At 36.9% G+C, this 19,083-nt stretch overlaps 1 protein-coding gene across 9 annotated transcripts in view; it reads right to left on the bottom strand.

Annotated features, from left to right (window-relative positions):
- The window catches only part of LOC127425930 (plasma membrane calcium-transporting ATPase 2-like), a 396,733-nt gene that overhangs the window by 82,205 nt on the left and 295,445 nt on the right, over positions 1-19,083 (bottom strand). For 7 of the 9 annotated variants that reach the window (XM_051672265.1, XM_051672268.1, XM_051672266.1 and 4 more), the window contains 4 exons: positions 15,450-15,491; positions 13,191-13,355; positions 12,336-12,550; positions 10,928-11,170 (listed from right to left, as the gene is read on the bottom strand). In XM_051672265.1, the coding sequence (XP_051528225.1) occupies positions 10,928-11,170; positions 12,336-12,550; positions 13,191-13,355; positions 15,450-15,491 (665 nt within the window). The remainder of the gene's footprint in view (positions 1-10,927; positions 11,171-12,335; positions 12,551-13,190; positions 13,356-15,449; positions 15,492-19,083) is intronic. The other 2 variants (XM_051672269.1, XM_051672264.1) reach the window with 1 other exon arrangement.

Here is a 19,083-nt window from a genome sequence, read left to right as displayed (position 1 = left end):
AGCAACGTCTTCTCTGCAATACTCCCACGATAGGGGCAATGTGGTTTGTGCAATACCCCTGCAAGGTACCAAAGAAGTTTGCGTTTGAGCCCTGATAAGGGAAACGTAGTTTGTGCAATACCTTTGCAAAGAATTAACACACTTTGCGTTTGAGCCTGACAAAGGGGGCGAGCATTGTTTGTGCAAAACCCATGCAAAGATAAACAAAGCTATGCCATGTGAAAGGAAATTAATGCTTTCTTTATAAACGGCATTTGCAGTATTGTGGGACTCTTAGAAGCGTGGCCCAAAAGACATGCTGCAGTTGCGGCACCTAGATAGCACATTTGCACTGCTCAGTAGATGAATTGAGCCACAAGCAGGAGCATTGCGGTTGTGCTGTCGCAAACACTGCCCAAGGGGAGAATAGAGCAGAGAGCGCCAGGAAGTATGAATGTGTTGAAAGACAGGGAGACTTGCAGTTACAAGGTCAAGGCTCCTTTTGGCTGAAGAGAGCATGGACATCAATTGTTAAAGGAAGTTTAGGATTTAAAAAAAATCCTAAAAGGCTATATAACTATTTGAAATCTTAGGTGACTGAAGGGTAAGGGACAGCAAATACCGCAAGATGCAGATCAAAAGGGAAAACATGTAAAAGCGAATAATGATGTGTTTGATGCAGAAGCTTTAATTAAGCCCATGCCAAACCAACAACAAATATGCATAGTCCATTATGTGTGAAGCTTCAGTCAACTGAATATTCAGTATCTGCTTCAAAAAAATTGCTAATCCAGCACTGTTGTTATCCCGTAAAGTAATACAAATACCTTACTTAACTGGTACTAAATGTTACTTCTTTGGCCACAAGCTCATACAGTGTAAGGGGCAAAATAACCAAATTGCATTGATAACTTAAAATAAATGTAATTTTGTTAAACTAATGTAGAGAGCATTAATTGGGAGCTTCTTTTTTGACAACAGCAGAAAATGTGTATGTGGAAATTTTGAGTGATGAGACATGGAATTTCAAACATTTTGATAAAGCCCAATGAAAGGCCCCATTGTTTAGAAAGCTTTATAGTCCTATCACTAATAAAGAATTAAAAGTTTACAGTAACTCATGATAATAAAATCTCTACAGTGTAATTATGCCAAAAAGACTCTAATAAAACGAAACATGTAACATAACTGTGATATAAGAATTTGTCCCCTTGGTTTGATATGATTATTTGTATGAGAGCAGGCAAATGCATTGTGCTGTCAATGAAATACTGAGTGTAATGAGCAATGCCTACTGCTAGGTGTCAGTGGGCACACAGAACAGATGATACTTCCCCTTTAAGGAGACTGCAGATATAGACATATTAAGTTTACTTTCACAATTGGTTCGATTGCTTGGACCGAAGCTGAGTTTGTTTCCTCCCCCTGCCCCCGCTGGTCTCTGTTCACATCATATTTTTGGGGTCCGAACCACAGTCTGATTACGTCATCAACGTGAGTACAAGCGGCAGCTGTTTACTACTGTAACTAGGCAACTCAACTCAAGAAGGCATCAGCTTTGTTGTCTTATTGAAGTATTCATCTCCACCAAAACTTTACATGCACAAAACGACAATTATATTTGTCTGCCACGGATGCATTGAATGTGCAATGATGTGAAGAATATTAGCATTTGTTTGCCACGAGCCAGCAGATGTGTTGCAAGAGTGAAAAATGTGAGCTGCTCTCTGAAGGTGATTTATTTGGACACAAGCTGGTATGAGAAATTCATTTAACCATAATAACTGCAATCGGGAGCCTGCAAAGACATGAATTATACATCATCAATAAGGGTTCACTTCCGCGATTTGGTACGATTGCGTTCATATTAGCAGCGAACCGCACCGGAGTTCACATGAACCGTACCCCAGGCCACCTTTTCAAGTGAACTCGGGTGTGGTTCACGGGTGCGCCCCCGAGTTCGGAAAACAGCGTTCACACCACCCAAACGAAACGAACTTTGACGTAATTCGAACTCGGATGCGCACCAAAAGTGCTAGTGTGAAAGCACCCTAAGCCATGAAAATACTTATTGATTTAACGTGAGATAGGAGAGATCGGCAGAATGCGATATCTTAACTTAATGGATGTAATCAGACCCCGTACAATAATAACTTATGCATAATGACATGCATGAATAATGAATCTTGATTCCCTGATGAGGGGTACACTATGGAATCCAAACACAGAGTAAACAGATCAACATTTGTGAACTTGAACTCAGTTGCCAGTGTGATACGGCTGCCACGGTGAGAAATTGGTAAGAACCGGTAGTACAATGAAATATTGCCGCTTGAAAAGCAATATTGATGCAGTAAATTGATATGAAAAACAGATAATTGAGAACAACATTGATAGCAGAAAGCCTGAAACCCCATCACAAACAAGCTATTTGCACTGACAATTGTTCCCCCAAAAGAAGAATAGGCTTAGAACTTAGTGTATTTTCCTGATGGATATCAAGCTGTGCTGAGGAGAACAAACATCACGGTGAGTAATAATCCAACATGTAGTGACTGTTGCTTGGAAAAGCAATGCATAGCGTGTACCATGATTGTGTGTTTCCCTAACATGCGTGACTGAAAACAACGGAAGTATGCTAACAATAGAGACAGGTGTCTAGGCTTATAAAGCGGAGGCTGTATTGTGATTGGATGAGATGCTTGACTGAATGAAAGCGTAAGGATCCAGAGTCTTCCTGCCAGAACTACCGCTTACGCTTCCATTTATTAAAATTAAGCTATAATCAGGGTTGGGAGGGTTACTTTTGAAATGTATTCCATTACAGATAACAGAATACATGCTGTAAAATGTAATTTGTAATGTATTCCGTTAGATTACTCAAGGTCAGTAATGTATTCTAAATACTTTGGATTACTTCTTCAGCACTGGTAGATTTTTTCACTTGTTTTGACTATAAAAACTCTGCCAGTACAGTAAGACAAAATACACATGTTCAGAATACATTCTCTGAAAAACCTAAATATCTTATGCAGTGTTGTTTCTAAAACAAGATCAATCAAATTGATCTTGTTTTAAAGATTTTTAGATATTTTTACAGGAAAACAATATAAAAATTATTATCAAGAACAACATTTTTGCCCTAATATCAAAGGTCTTACTAGAAAAAAAGAAATTATGATCCAACGTGAATTTTCTTGATAAAAAAATATAATCGTGCCTGGTAACATGCATGTAAAATGGCTAGAAATAGCATTTTAGCTTAGCGTAAAGCTGACAATTTACACAAGGTTTATTTCTATTTCTTCTGCTCCAAACTTACTTCAAACTTTCTTCTCTGTCTGCTCGTATGAATGTAACACATCATAAGAAAGTGTTTCACCACTGTTCAAATGCACTTTGGATCACATAATTTATATGTATAAATGTTTTCCATCTGAAAGGACAAAATATTAAATGAACGAGTAGGTTAACCCAACATGACTCTACCCACCCTAGCAACCGGGCCAAATGGTTGCTTAGGAAGCCTGACTGGAGTCACTCAGCACACCCTGGATTTGAACTTGCGACTCCAGGTGTGGTAGTCAGGGTCTTTACTTGCTGAGCTACCCAGGCCCACCTACTTTTGCATATTTCTAATGTCAAAGAGATAAATAAATCAACAACTGTCCACATTTACGTCAATGAAGCTATTGGGTGATAAGTAAGGAAGTGTTTTAACTCTTAGTATTAGAGAAAATGGGGGTCATGAAGAACTAAATTATTGCTGTTTTTGGGTGCATTTTTTTATTATTTTATTGTTATATTATAAGTCGACCTCAGGTACATTTTTGTTAATAGAAATATGTCTAATATGAACCCTTTGAAGGATTACTGAATGTAAATTTGGTCATAATTTATTCACTTTCATGTCATTCCAAACCTGTATGACTTTCTTTCTTCCATTGAACACAAAAGGCAATTACAATGAACATAGACTGGAGCATTCAAGCTTCAAAAAGTATGCAAAAGCACGAAAACAGTTGTCCCTTTGACATGTGTCGTATATTAAAGCCATACAAAAGACCTACATTTCAATCTACTTCTCACACAAAGCAATTGTATGGCTTTAGAATACTTGAAATATAGTGCATGAGTCGAATGGACAATTTTTTTTGATACTTTATGATATTTGATACTTTATCTTTTATGTGCTCACCTAAATCATCCAGGACTGTAGAGGAACTGCTCATGCATTTGATGTGTATTTCATGGCACCCGTTAGAGAGGTGCTGGCACGTAATGCTCCCCTGAACAGCTGTCTTCTCCCTGGTCAGCACGCACTCCTACGAACCACGGCATATGGCAAAATATGCACTGGCAGCATTACTTCCTCTTTATGGCCCTTTTCTGTTTCTCCACTCCACACGGTCCCTCGTTCTTTTCTCCTTTTCACCACAGGGCCCATGGACTCCCCTTTGTGTACCCTACAAGGTCATTTTCATAGTACCTCTTTTATGTCACACCATTGCCTACACTGACAATGACAGCCCCGCCTCAGGCAATGAGGTGAGTGCTTTTGTCAAAGCTGATTGGCTTAAGTGAATGATTGGCAGCTCAAGGTATCACCCAGAGACAGGCAAAGATCCTGATCCCCATGGAGTGGCTAAAGCACGAAAAATGACTTTGCCTAAAATAAGTCACACCTCATTAAAACGCAAGACAGCAAGATATTTCACCTTGTCATGGGTGCAGTGAAAATTTTATCCCAGAATAGCATTTAGTATATCAAAAAAGCCTTACAATACAGTACTCTTTTGAACATATGTCTGGTGCCAAAGTCTACTCAATTCATTCTCAGGCAAAAATCTTTTACAATAAAACTTTTACAATTCGCAATGTCCCTAGATAAAAACTAGATAGGTCAAGACAATCTTTGATGTTGGCTTGAAAAAAATTCTGGCCTGAAAGTTAAAAAAGCTTGAGGTTTGAAGGTGTAACAGATCTTACGGTAAGACAAACAGCCAGCTAGTCAGATAGAAAGTCAGACAGACTGCCAGATAGATAGCAAAATCCCTCTCATTCAGCAGCCATCTTGGAACGTTCCCGGGCAGCTTTTTTCCATGGATACAAGTGGCATAAAAATACATCTCCTATCTACTTGGATGGGGAAAGACCAAAATCTCCAAAATGGTTGGCCAAGATTATGAACAAATAACATATTTAAAATCAGCAGTAAAATCTGACAGCAGTGGTATCATAAAATTGTGGTTCATGCTAACATCATGCTAAAAATGCTATTTTTCAGGCTGGTCCAGCTAATGCACAAACATTCTCGAGTTGACTGACAGGCGATGTCTGTATCTAAAATATGATTCCGATAATTTAGAAAAGTTATAGCACACTAAGCCAGAACAGTCTGAACGTCTGTACAGAGATCGGAGGAAGTAGCTTGAAAGCTCAAGGAAGAGGTACTTTTAATAATTTTGGTCTTTGTTTAGGGATTTTGGAAAAATCACCTGTTCACCCTGTTATGGTGTGACATTTTCCTTTAAATGGTTTGATCGTTCTGACACTATATTTATGGAAGTGTCATGCACATTTAGGTTTTCTTACACTCCACAGTTATTCACATATTGGCCTCAAGTTCAGTGGTTATGTAATAGTAAGGGAAATAGTATGGGGAAAAACTCACAGTGATCAATTTTTTATTACAGAAATATTGGCACAAAGCTCAAGAATTCTCTCAATATTTACTCATCTTCATGCCATCCCAGATGTGTATGACTTTCTCTCTTCTGCTGAACACAAATGGAGAGTTTTAGAATAATATGTCAGCTCTATAGATCCAGGGTCCGAAATTAACACCCGCCAAGCGCAAATGCAGGTAAATTTGGCTGGTGAATTCTGTGGTGTCGTCTAGCACCTTGGCGGGCGCTTTTTTGTCAGTTTGTGTCAGCTTGTAAAATAATGTAACATGTTCCAGTATTGTCATCAATGGAGTTCTGTAGATCTTCAGTCAGAAAAGTTGCAGGTCTTTACATGGAACAGCTCTCATTAGCTAGTCCTGCTGCTCATAGAAAGTCTCAGTAAGCAGTAGGTATAACACACTCTGTGTTGTGTTGATGCCGGCTGCTCTTACGAGCTCCTTGCTCACACTTGTGCACTCTGTTTGTAGCAGATGACCGCGACTAGAGCGCTAATTCACTTCATACAGACTACATATTAATTTAATTAAATAGCAGCCATTTGCAGTTTAATAATCACTTTGAGTCATGTAGCGACCAGCTTTTCCGGAGGTGAAAACTTCAGTTAAAACACACAAAAATGGAAAGGGCTTTAAAATAAAAGCTCGATTTAAATGGGAAAAATTAGGCTACCACAGAAATAGATCACTAATATATAGTTAAGAAATATTCACTGTAATACTACTACTACTATTAATAATAATAATAATAATAATAAATCAATAGTAATTGTATAATATTTAAGCAATATCTCACACCCGTGATGCTCTGTTATGCAGCACTTTATTTGACAATAATAACTCCAATGTTGTATTTTGGATTGTGCTGTGAGGTTCTGAATAAAACCACCTCATTTGATAAAAATAATACAATATTATGTTGAAAATTAATTTTTCTGTTTTCATTTGATTAAAGTTTTAATTATATTCATCTATTTAGACACAATTTTGATGATAAAATTGAAATAAACTGTTGATAAGGATTTCAGAAAAAAAATCAAATAAAACAAAAGAACAGGTATCAGATTCGGCGAGCACTGAAAAGGAGGTATCGTACTCTTTTTCCCAAAAAAATGGTATGAGGACATCCCTAGTTAGTAGTAATTCGATGAGCCGGCTCTTTTTAGTGAATCAAAAAGACTTATGAATCAGTTGGTACTGACTGAATTAATTGACTCACTCCAAATAAACCCAGAACTGTTACTGTGTTATGTGTACTTAAGGCTCATGAGACTCATGAGAGTTACTTACTGGTCATTCATATGACAACATGTAGTTTAAAATACAAATTAATTTTTGTTGTAATAAGTCAAAGTTGAATAATCTGAAAAATAATTCTAAATGGACTATCTGGCAATTAAATATTTAATAAATAATAACAATTCTTTAAAAAAGCAGTTAACTTTTAAACATGCTTACGGTATTTGTCTCTCATGTCTGTAAAATCCAATTGTAAAATGCAATAAATAAAAATTATAATAATAAAAAATGTTTTGTTTTTTTGTTTTTTTAAATGACCAGTAAAAAATCTAACTGGCTGGTAGCCTAAATCTTTTCGTCTACCAGCCACCTTGGCTGGTGGGCTAAAAAGTACATTTCGGACCCTGTGTTGGTCCATACAAAGCAAGTGAATTGTGGCCAGAACTTTGAAGGTCCAAAAAGCACATAAAGGCAACATAAAAGTAATCCATAAGATTCCAGTGGTAAAATCCATATCTTCAGAAGCAATATGATAGGTGTGGGTGAGAAAAAGATACATTTTTAAGACATTTTTTACTATAATTTCTCCTCCCTGCCCAGTAGGTGACAATATGCACAAAGAATGTGCATCGGCAAAACAAAAGGAGTATGTGAAAGTGGAGATGTATAGTAAAAAAGGATTTTAAATATTTATCTGTTTCTCACCCACACCTATCATATCGCTTCTGAAGATATGGATTTTACCACTGGAGTCATATGGATTAATTTTATGATGCCTTCATGTGCTTTTTGGATGTTCAAAATTCTGGCAACCATTCACTTGCATTGTATGGACCTACATAGCTGAGATATTTGTTTTTTCAACAGAATAAAGTCATACACAGGACTTCTGGGATGGCATGAGGGTGAGTAAATGATGAGAGAAATTTCATTTTTGGGTGAACTAGTCCTTTAAACCCATAACATTAAACATTAAATGCAACAAGGTTGGCACAAAACATGCTTTATAGAAAAATGTCATGGGCTATTAATATTCTTTTTCTTTTTTTTTTTTTTTTTTTTTAACTACAATGTGTGATTTATTACAAGGCAAGTATATGAATACCACATTTACCGTAACAGGGCTGAAATAATACTGCGTTTTAGCATTAGGCTTAGGGTTACTTACTGTTAGTACAATCTGAATATGACAGTACTTTAACCATAATGGACCAAGGTAAATGCAAACATTTCATCAAGCATTTGAATCGAATTTTACTGGTTCTTTTCACAAAGTCATACATCATTTGGATGATTGAAGCCCAGAATGCCTGTGTAAACTCACTGAATACAACAGAAGAAGATTATGACCACTTTATTACACATTATGGAACTGATCCCAGATTCTCCAGCAAAAGAATGAATAAAACACATCCACAATATAAATCACTAACTGACACTTTGATAGCTGCAGTTCAAGAAAAAAGGAGGGACGAATGCATCAGCCTTTCGGTGTAACTAATTAAAGACCTGGAGTTCAATCCTGTCTGAAAGACACACGCACACACCTCCACATGCATACATGTAACCTCCAATCAAGAATTGATGGGAGCCCGGGAAAATGACATCAGTGTTCGACCTGACCCCTCCAATCAGAGGACCAGGAGATCTGACAGAACAGGTGGTAGAAGCAACCTGAGATCAGTACGACAGGAAATCTCCGCAGAGCTCAGACTACCAACTGCAGTATCAGTGTACATGCCAGCAGCATCACCTGTACCTTTGTTCCAATTTACAGTATATCTGTTAAGCCAGTATATCACATAGAAATTCAGGTCAAATTTTTGTTTAACAATGCATGCTCCTTAACAATTCAACAGATTGCATAATTGCTTCAAAACAGGGTAGGCAAACATTACACTTGATTTCACGAAATTCCTTTATAGGAGTAGTTTTAAATGAACCAAATTCTGACATTGCACCAAAAGTTCTGGTGTAAAAGCACCCTTTGGAAAGTTTGGTAATGGAACGTTGAGTGTTGGGTGAGGAGTAGGTCATGCATTAATTACATAACAGAGCAATAAAGCATGGTAGAAGCTTTCGGAATTTCTCCAGGGATAAAGTGAACGAGGCACAGCTCATTTCTGCCTATGTTATAACAAGATGGATGAAATGAAATGCTCATCTAAGTTTTGCTTGGTATGGTTATCAAAGCTCTCAGTGCTGGTCCCCAGGGATGTGTATTCTGTAGTCTGGAGGGATGGCGTGTTCGCAGGGTCTGCTTTGAGCTCCCAGGCATCTTAAACCAAGATACTGAACAGATCAAATCTGACTCCAGCTCCCAGATGGAAAAGGAACTCGGAAACTCACGTGTCGTGGCAGATATTACAAAAAATGTGCCTTATTTCACTGATCTTTTTTTTTTTTTACCAAACATCACAATTGTATCCTTACAGGCTGTACTTTTTTGCAAACCAATACAATGTAGCACTCTAAAATACGCAGTGACAATTCTGCAGCTTTCTTGGTTCTAAAATAATTTGTCAATACAACAGCATTTAAGAAAACTTTTTTAAAAGGGCTTATTTAAAAAGCTAGTACTGAAAGAAACCAACTAAACACTAAAGCTGACTCCCATCACAACATCATACTACTCATATTTCTATGACAGTGAAACACTCCTTTTATACGCATGGACAATGTGGTTCTCGTCAGGATTTCGATGTTGGCTCCGGTAAATTAAAGAGAATTTACTGTAAGTATTATTAATCAAATGGATCAACTGACACACAAATCATAGCTAGTATTAACAGTGATTGTATCAGCCTTCAGGTTAGGCAGTGGATCGAGGGATTTTTACATGCACTTCACTTCTACTGGTCAATTTTGCTTTAACAATTAAATTAATTGATTGAAACACAAAAAAATAAATAAAACCAAAAATATTTCTAAATTCAAATTAGACTTCAAACAAAACAAAAAGATCTTTTTACCTGGGTTTTTACCCTCTCTAACTTCTTCCACCGGCCGCTTTTGCAGTGACTTAAAAATCACTCTACGACAACAGATACAATACAAATTAGATCATAAAATAAAAAATGCTGTAAATTCAACATGATAATAATGATAATGATAATTGAAAAATAACCATGACCTCTAAAAAGTTTAACACAAATCTAATACATTTTTGTTTCATAAAACGGCTGCAACAGTGATTGTCAGGGACATAATATAATGTTCCTATATTTTCAGAGTTTGGAAATGAACTTTATTACCACGTGCTTGTGGAATTTCCAAACTGCAAATGCAGGAACTGAGTTTAAAGTTTTCGCTGAAAACTGATGTGGTTCTAAAACTTCTTAGCGCAATGACATATTTCTCAGGAAATTAGCAAATTGTACCACGTCATTTGCATACAATACACCAACAGTTTGCACGCATACACCCACAGATAGCGCAAAAACTCCCACCTTAGCCCACTTGCGCTTTGCACTGGCACGAAAAATTGGGTATAGAATTAGCGTTCTCACAAAAATTTTAAAAGATGTTGCACACTGTCGTTGCGCATTGCGCTGCACCTAACATGGTCATGAAAATAGAGCCCCAAAGATCTCAGTTACAGTGACAGCATTGAATGTACATTAAATGTACATTTGTAGCATTTTTTTAGATATTATCTCTTTCAATCTATTTTAACACTTAAATATTTGGAAGCCTTATCTCATTTCAAATACATACAAATTTGTTTCCTGATGCTGATGTATAATTAATGCAAAATCCACACTTCAAGGAAGAGATGTTCAAATTCCAATAGCAGTTTCATTTTGTACTAGGGCGTTTTGTACTAGGGCAATGAATTTCAGATGGTGCATTTCCCTTTACACACAGAAATCACAATTTGAATGTTATACAAATAAGCAAAGTTGCTCAAATGTTCCTGTAGATCAACTGAAAGTGCATGGCAGAATCAGTGCCAAGGTCAAGGTTTCAAATCCCAGGAAACACACGATTTTACCTGAATACATAAAGGACTTTGTCTCTTACCAGTATTTTAGTAGTATAGGCGCTGTTGAGGGAAATAGCATTGACCAATGTATCCAGAGTTTTTGGTGGAATTGAGCTGGGGTCTGGTATCGACTTGTAATGGACATCTGCCACATAGCATTGAACTGCTGTCATTCGATTGGTGGTTAATGTGCCAGTCTTGTCTGAACAGATAGCTGTGGCATTGCCCATGGTCTCGCAGGCATCCAGATGGCGCACCAAGTTGTTATCTTTCATCATTTTCTATCAGCATACAGACAATAATAATTAGTCATTCGTCATTTTGTGAAACCATCTGACTGTTACAGAAAATAGCCAATGAAATATGCTAAGGAAAAGTTCATTCCAGATATGTCTCAAAACCTGGCTCATTGTCCAGTCCCATACATGACTGAATATCTACATAAATAGAATGTAATTAAAATTAATGAATTACTGGTTTGAGAAGCTTTTATTAGGCTGCAACTTTGTTAAAGTTTTAGTTCACCCAAATATTTCATAATTTACCAGTGTTGGGGAAGCTACTTTAAAAGCAGCTTCCCGAGCCACAGGATACTCATAACTTAAAGTAGTTAACCTACATTCAAGCTATACTATTATTATTTTTTTTTTTAAGTATTAGCTGCACTACAAGCTACTAACAAAAAGTAGCTAACTACACTGAAGATTTTTAATGAAGAAAATAGTTTTAGATATATAAAATAAGATGATATTATTGAATTTTGCAATCAGTTCTGATATAAATAATTAGAGTGACATTCCCTTACAATAGTTAACCATAGTTTTACTACAGTAACCAAAGTTTAATCATGGTATTTGTAGTAAAATAATAGAAACCACAAAATGAACCATGGTAAATACAGTCATGGTTACAACAATATAACAAAAGTATAACCATGGTTACTGTATACTGTAGATACTGCAGTATTACTGTTAATGGTTAACTGTATCAAACTATGGTTTCTGCCACAAAACAGTGAAAGTTCCTTATTGCGTTTATGAATACGCAACGGACATCAAGATTTTTATTGAAAAATGACTTCGATTTCGGGTTGTTTCTCACCAAAACCAACCAAAAAGTGAACTAGTCACTTTGTAATGCCTTGCAATTAGTGCACCTAATGTGAAGCGTACGAGGAACTCAACTAATGCTGCTGTCACGTTGCATTGGAACAAGTATAATTACAAGGTGACAATTCAGAGATTCTACTCAGAGCGGTTCACATTTTTGGATTCAGAAATTATTCATTTCTCTGGCAACGGTCATATTGTCAAAATTAACCCATGTGTGGCTTTGTTGGTAATAACAGACAAATACTTAATCGCTATATACATTCTGAATACCTCTTGCAAATACTGAAGAACTGAGAATCATGCTTTAACATTCACAATGTTAACTTTGTCATACCTTGACAGAGTAGGCCAGAGAGATGGTAACAGCGAGCGGAAGGCCTTCAGGAACAGCTACCACTAGGACTGTCACACCAATAATGAAGAATTTGACGAAATATTGAATGTAGATTGGAGTGCACTCTGGTAGCCACTGCCTCTTCTGAAGCACAAAGTTATCAATGGCAAAGTAGAGCACCAGGATGATGACTGTAATGGCAGACATCACCAAACCTGAAGACCACAACACAACACATCAAATATAACATTTCTGCAACGTACTTTAATGCAACACTGTAAAAAAAAAAAAAAGTGTTTAGAAAATTTTGAAAGAAATGTTGGCACAATATAACATATGTAGAAAAATAGTTGTAATAGTTTTGTCACCACAACTTAAAGGGATAGTTCACCCAAAAATTAACATTCTTTCATCATTTAATCATGCTCAAATTGTTCTGAACCAGTATGTCTTTCTTTCTTCTGTGAAACACAAAGAAAATGTTAGGCAGAATGTTAGAGACTGACTGCCTCTGTCTCCATTCACTTTCATTTTATGGAATGGATGTCTGAGGCTGTCAGTCCTGTACATTTTGCCTTTTGTGTTCCATCAAAGAGAGAAAGACATACAGGTTTGGAATGACATAAGAGTGATAAGATCACAAAAAAATAAATTTTGGAGTGAACTATCCATTTAAATGTATTAATTTACAAAACATGTATTAAGCTAACTAGAATTTATTTATGCAATCAGTCACTAAACATTTTTAGCTGGAGAATGTATATATATATATATATATATATATTGTTTTTTTTTTTTTTTTTTTTTTTTTTTTTAAGTTAACTGTTCTCCTAAGCCTCCAATGTATTGTGGTACCTGCTTTGCCGATCTGCACAGCTAGCTTGGTTAGTTTTCCTTGCAAAACGGATTTTTCTTTCTTGGAGACACTGGATTTCTTTTTCTCTTTTTCTTCAGCTTCTCCACCCTCTGCGCTCTTCAAGGGCTGCATTTCCATTGCTGCGGCACCATCCTGCTTTTTCACTGTAATGATCACAGAAAACACTTTGGTTATAGGACATACAGTATGACTTTCAATCATAGGTATAGGTAATAGTGGACCTTGAGTGGTATTCTTTCTCACGGTAATCTATTTATTGTAAGGGAATCAGAAAAAAAGAACAAAACATATTTTGAACTCCACCGTTGGGTTTTGTATATTTGCTAAATTGTAAATCGAACAACTTATTCTAAACAGAGAATTACTATCATTATGAGCTAATAGCTACTCTACTGAAAACCCTCTTGACTTTTCGACTTTACGCATGATAAATTCTTTATCAAGCTTCTATGGGGTGAAACATCTGATTCAATATTAAACTGTCCTTTTATAAAGCCATTTATATTTAAATCAAAAGACAATGTTTTGCAAAGATTCAATCTTTCTGGTGCAATTGAGCACAACAGTGAGTGCCCACTTTTTCAGCTGCTTTGATCGAAAAGTACCTTTTAAATGTTTTTTCTTCATAGGAATTTCAAAACTTCAATAAAGATTTAACTAAGCCTTGAACCAAACCAACAAGCTCTGAGATAAATAACAACTTTACAAACTTTGATTCGAAGAAAAAGGCAATGGTACAAGACTGTGTATTTAACATATTTTTTGATAGAATAAACTACTCATCCCCTGTGAATGCACTGTGAATGAATGAGTAAAGTACAGTACAATATAAAACTACTGGTTATACGTGAATCATTATAAGTATAAAAACAACTGATTTTAGGTTTATTGCAAAATATTCAGATATGTTCAGACATAGTAGTTTGAGAGTGTAGAGACACTGACTTAATTACACTGGTTCACTGGTCCACATCCAATCCATACCTCGACTGTGCAACTATACAAAACAGTAATACGTACATATTTTAAAACGTAAACCCTTTTACTTAGAAACAACTTACAAAAGTTTACCTCTGTCTACAATGTTGAACTAGAATAGCTGGTACCTTTGCAAGAGAAATCCACAGGTGAACATGTGGACTCTAAGTTTATCAATAAATCATGAAAATACTTTGTCAGAGAAAGACCTTTTAAATAGCAAATTTATTTATAAATGAAACCCAGACAGGAATTATTTTTATTTTAATTTGCAAGATCTCTAGCATCTACTGGCTAAATACATTAATAAAATAGATTTTATCTCAATTTTTGTTGGCCATATTTGCATAGACTAATTCAGTTTTCATAGGTCCAAAAAAAGAAAAGAAAAGAAAAAAAGAAAAGAAAGAAAGAAAAAAAAGATCCCAAAACAAGCTTACACCATTGATTGAGCTAATGTTGATATGTTGGGTTGGTCGGAATGCTCAGAAGAATGTTATGATAGTGATACTAAGCCACAGTGTATACACTATTTAGGGGAAACAACCTAGAAATGACTTATACTTGTCTCTGCATATTATAATACAAATACTTTAACATAAAATCAATTACACATATTACTTTTAACCTGAAATTAATGAAAACCACACTGGACCCACTTAATACTAGTTGTCTTTAATATATACTATGAAATTAAGCAGTTAATACAATGTACTTAATGTGTTGTTACATTGTACCTACATATAAACTGTAAATGTAATTACATTTGTAACTACACTGTTGACCCTACCTTAAAACATAACCCTACCTGTACCCCAAACTTGGTAGCAACAAATGTGAATCTCACAACAGGTTTGCAGAACAACACGTATTTACACATTAAGTACACTGTATCAAATGCTTAATTGTATAATGTAAGTACATAGTAGTTAAATACACCTAATATAAAGTGGGACCAGAAGTTTTTCTTATTCTCAAAAACATGAATAACCACACACCCAAAACCATTTGACTATAGATTGCATGAAACTGTAAAGAATAATCTAAATTAAATTGATCTGAGAGGTTACAGCATCAGACAAAGACAGGTAGTGTGAAATAATTAAGAGACCCTGACACACGCATGAGAAGCAGATTTCAAAGTGACAAAGACACAAACATGAATCTGGCTGAATGGACAAGCTCACACCTGAACTGTGAATGGAGGAATCAAATCATGGTGAGCGCTCAAACCAGGTGGTAAAGTGAAAGCAGGTTACCTTTTGTCTGGCTGTTCTCCATATTGCCATCCTGCATTTTACCTATGATGAAGCATCACAGACACGGGACAAAAATAACAGAAAGCAGACGATAAACATTCATCACATGGACATTACAGTGAAATCAAATGAAAAAGGAAGACAGAAATGAGTAATTTATAAACATCATTGTGACAGCCACATACAGTACATAACATAGAGTTGTATCATAATGAGGTTTTATGAGTTTAGGTGAGGGGGTTAGCATTTACAACTTAACAGTTTGGCATATATATCATTTTTGTAGTCATATCTAGGTTTGTCACCATGATTTATCATAGTGGATGAGTTTAAAAGTTGTCATTCAGATATTCCAAGGGATTGGAAGATAAATGAAAGAGATACATTCAACACACACAATGAAGATTAGAGGGACAGTACAACTCTACTGTACTGTACATGCTGGAAGAACTAGTACACAACAGCCATGCAACACCACTGGGGGAAAGGGAAGAGGAAAGGAAGTTTATAACTACAGATGATTAGAAAAAAAAAAAAAAAAAAAAAAAGAAATATATATATATATATATATATATATATATATATATATATATATATATATATATATATATATATATATATTGTTTTGACTATTATCAAAGAGCATACCAGATATACAGTATCCATTCTGATTTTTGTTTAAGGCCCTAACATAAATACCCATCCAACTACATGGGTAGTAAACATATGACATGTTTTGTCTTAAAAAAATCTAAGCATGCATTTTCAGGAAATTAACGAGGACCAGTATCTATTTATATATATATATATATATATATATATATATATATATATATATATATATATATATATATATATATATATATTACAATTGGATATGCACCGATACGTACAAAAATCAACATATGGGCATACTCTTTACATATAAACTTTAGAGCGTAACATTTTTTAATAATCCGCTGTCTAGAATGCTAGAATACTAAACTAGTCGATACAATAGTACATAGCATTATAGTAGAATATTGAATAGTCCAAACCTTCCTGAATTTTCAAAGGCTCAATTTAATTATAAAAGAACATGCAGAAAAAACAAAAATGACTTTGAGGGGTAAGGTTAGGGTTGAGTTTAAATTTGGTCTTCAATAATTCGTTATTTTTATATTTATTTATTTATTTTAGATTATTTAAAAAAAAAAAAAAAAACAGAATGGTGTGTCCTCATTTGGATCACTAGTTTAAACATGTGAGCTCACACAAAGGTTCCAACTATTCTGACCAGCCTTTATAAATCAAACAGAACAGAACAAAACCATTTCAATGTTAAATTAGTTTAAATAAGTTAAGTGTTTTAAATGCATTAAACATATTTAATCAATCCTGATTTTTATAAATACACAGTCTTTATAAATCACAGTCATAACTGAAATGTTCTCTTTCAAGTCAGACACTATGATGCTGCATCAGTAACTAACGCTATGAGAACCGTATAACCAGACGTCTTCCAAAGACAACCCTTTCACCCAAGCCCAGCTGGTAGAATGAGTCTTAACTCCAACTGGACAAAGTTTTCCCTGCGAGTCATAAGTGAGTGTAATGGCATCAACCACCCAGTGTGAAGGAGATGGCCAAACCTTTTGCATGGCCTTCGAAGCAGACAAAGAGCTGATCAGACTGCCTGAATTAACTTGTGTGGTCAATATACATTTGCAATGCCCTCACTGGATAAAGCATGTGCAGTCTCTTAGCCTTGTCCAACTTAAATGGAGAAGGAGGGAAATTCTGCAGGGTGACAATTTTTGCCCTGAATGGAGTGGTCAAAACCTTGGGCACATTACCTTCTCTTGGCTTAAGGACAACCTTAGACAAGCCTGATGCAAACTTCAAACAGGAGTCTTTGACTGAAAGGGCCTGAAGGTAAAATAAAATACTAACCAGGGGGTTTCTGCCCACCGACAATCCGCCTTTAGGGTCATGTCCAGCTCCTATGGAAGCGACCTAGACTTTGAGTGTAGATGGAGTAAGTCCTTCATTCAAACGCTCTTGCAGGAAGAATAGCACCGCAAGTATGGGACAATAAACAGGGTCCTCAATTTGGGTCCTCGAGTTTGCAAGAGCACATCCCTCCACAAAGGAATCCTGTAGGAGCATCCAGCAGCTCGACCAGCTCCAGAAACTAAGGGCGGTTGGGCTACTCCAGTGCAACCAACAGTGCTGGGCACATCTTCTGGCGCATCACCAACAGCAACACAAACAGCTATCAGGCTGCTGCCGCATATTTGATTCCGGCTCACAATGGCAGGGAGAGCGGTAGGGCAGTTTCGGTGACACAAAGGTATGGTCAAAGTCTTCTTGAGGGCCAGAGTGACCACTTCATAGGGCTGAGTTCCCATTTTGAGATTTACATACCATCAGGAATGCTTAGCTCAGCAAGAGGAAGCATTTCCACTGGGTTGAGGGCCAAGAAGAACAAACATCTTCCTCACCCATGGCCGTTGCGGTTTGACTATCAGCAGAGTCTTCACCTTCCGGAGGAGAACTTACTTTAAGAAACTCTACTTTGTGGGACACTGCCTCGAGGAGGACCTTGAGCAAACTGGATGCGCAACAGTGACACTTTGCCTCAGCAGGATGTGCTTAGAGGTAGCCGACTGCTTCTTGGCAAATTGGAACTTCTCAGTGATGCCACTCATGATACCACCGAAAAGTCCATGCTGCGACAGCTAGAAGGCCTTATCCTTGTCACAAATTTCTGACAAATTGAGCAAGAGATGATGCTCATTGGACACCTGCTCAGTGGTGTCACGCAGTTCTTTAAAGAATCTGGGGTTTGGACCGCATTCATACATGTCCTTGAGTAAGATGGCTTTGTAGGCCTGCAGAACCACCATTGTGTGTAGAGACAAACCAGCCTGGCCTGCCACAGCTTAAGCCTTACTCATTACAGAGGACTTGAGCTAACTTGGCTTGGACCACAGCGAAGGCTTGGATTTCCACCCTAGTCCAGCAGATAAGGGGCACAAGTGGGCCACCACAGCCTCTTCGACTGGGGGAATCTCTGAGTAGCCTCTCTGAGCAACGTGATTAAGCGCTGTGAAGGCTGCTGCACCGGGAACTTGCACTCTTGCTGTGAAGGGAGAGTGTCAAGTCTTAACGAGCTGATAGTGCAGCTCTGGGAAGAACATCAATAGGCAGTGTGAAAACGTCTGGTAACTAGGCATAAGAGGCTGTCCTCCCATGGCTTTCAGCCCTGTGGGGAGAAACACCGGTGAGTGCCTCATCCGAGCGTGACCAGTTTTCACTATCTGAAGACACCAGCAGCAAAGTATTGCCCTCCTAATGTCCAGCAAACGCAACCACATCATGTGGTGGCTGTAGGGCACAGATCATCACGTATGAACTGAACAGGCAAAGCCACTTCAGATGAACAGGAGGAGAGTCACAAGGCCTGACCTGGCGTTAATTCATCCTCAGTTTCTCCGTGCTGCACAATCAGTGCTCGCTTTCCTTGCTCGTGTGGTCCCCCAGGAGCCAGAGAGTTTCGATACTGGAAGGACTGGGGATTGGTGTCCACTTTCAGAAAGAAAGAAAGCCGGGAGCGAAGCATCTTGAGTTTCATGTGCTCATATTGAGCACA

The sequence above is a fragment of the Myxocyprinus asiaticus genome, chromosome 35 (assembly GCF_019703515.2).
Source record: "Myxocyprinus asiaticus isolate MX2 ecotype Aquarium Trade chromosome 35, UBuf_Myxa_2, whole genome shotgun sequence".
Taxonomy (NCBI): Eukaryota; Metazoa; Chordata; class Actinopteri; order Cypriniformes; family Catostomidae; genus Myxocyprinus; species Myxocyprinus asiaticus.
The sequence above is the reverse complement of the archived record's forward strand: the minus strand, read 5'-3'. Positions and strand labels throughout refer to the sequence as shown.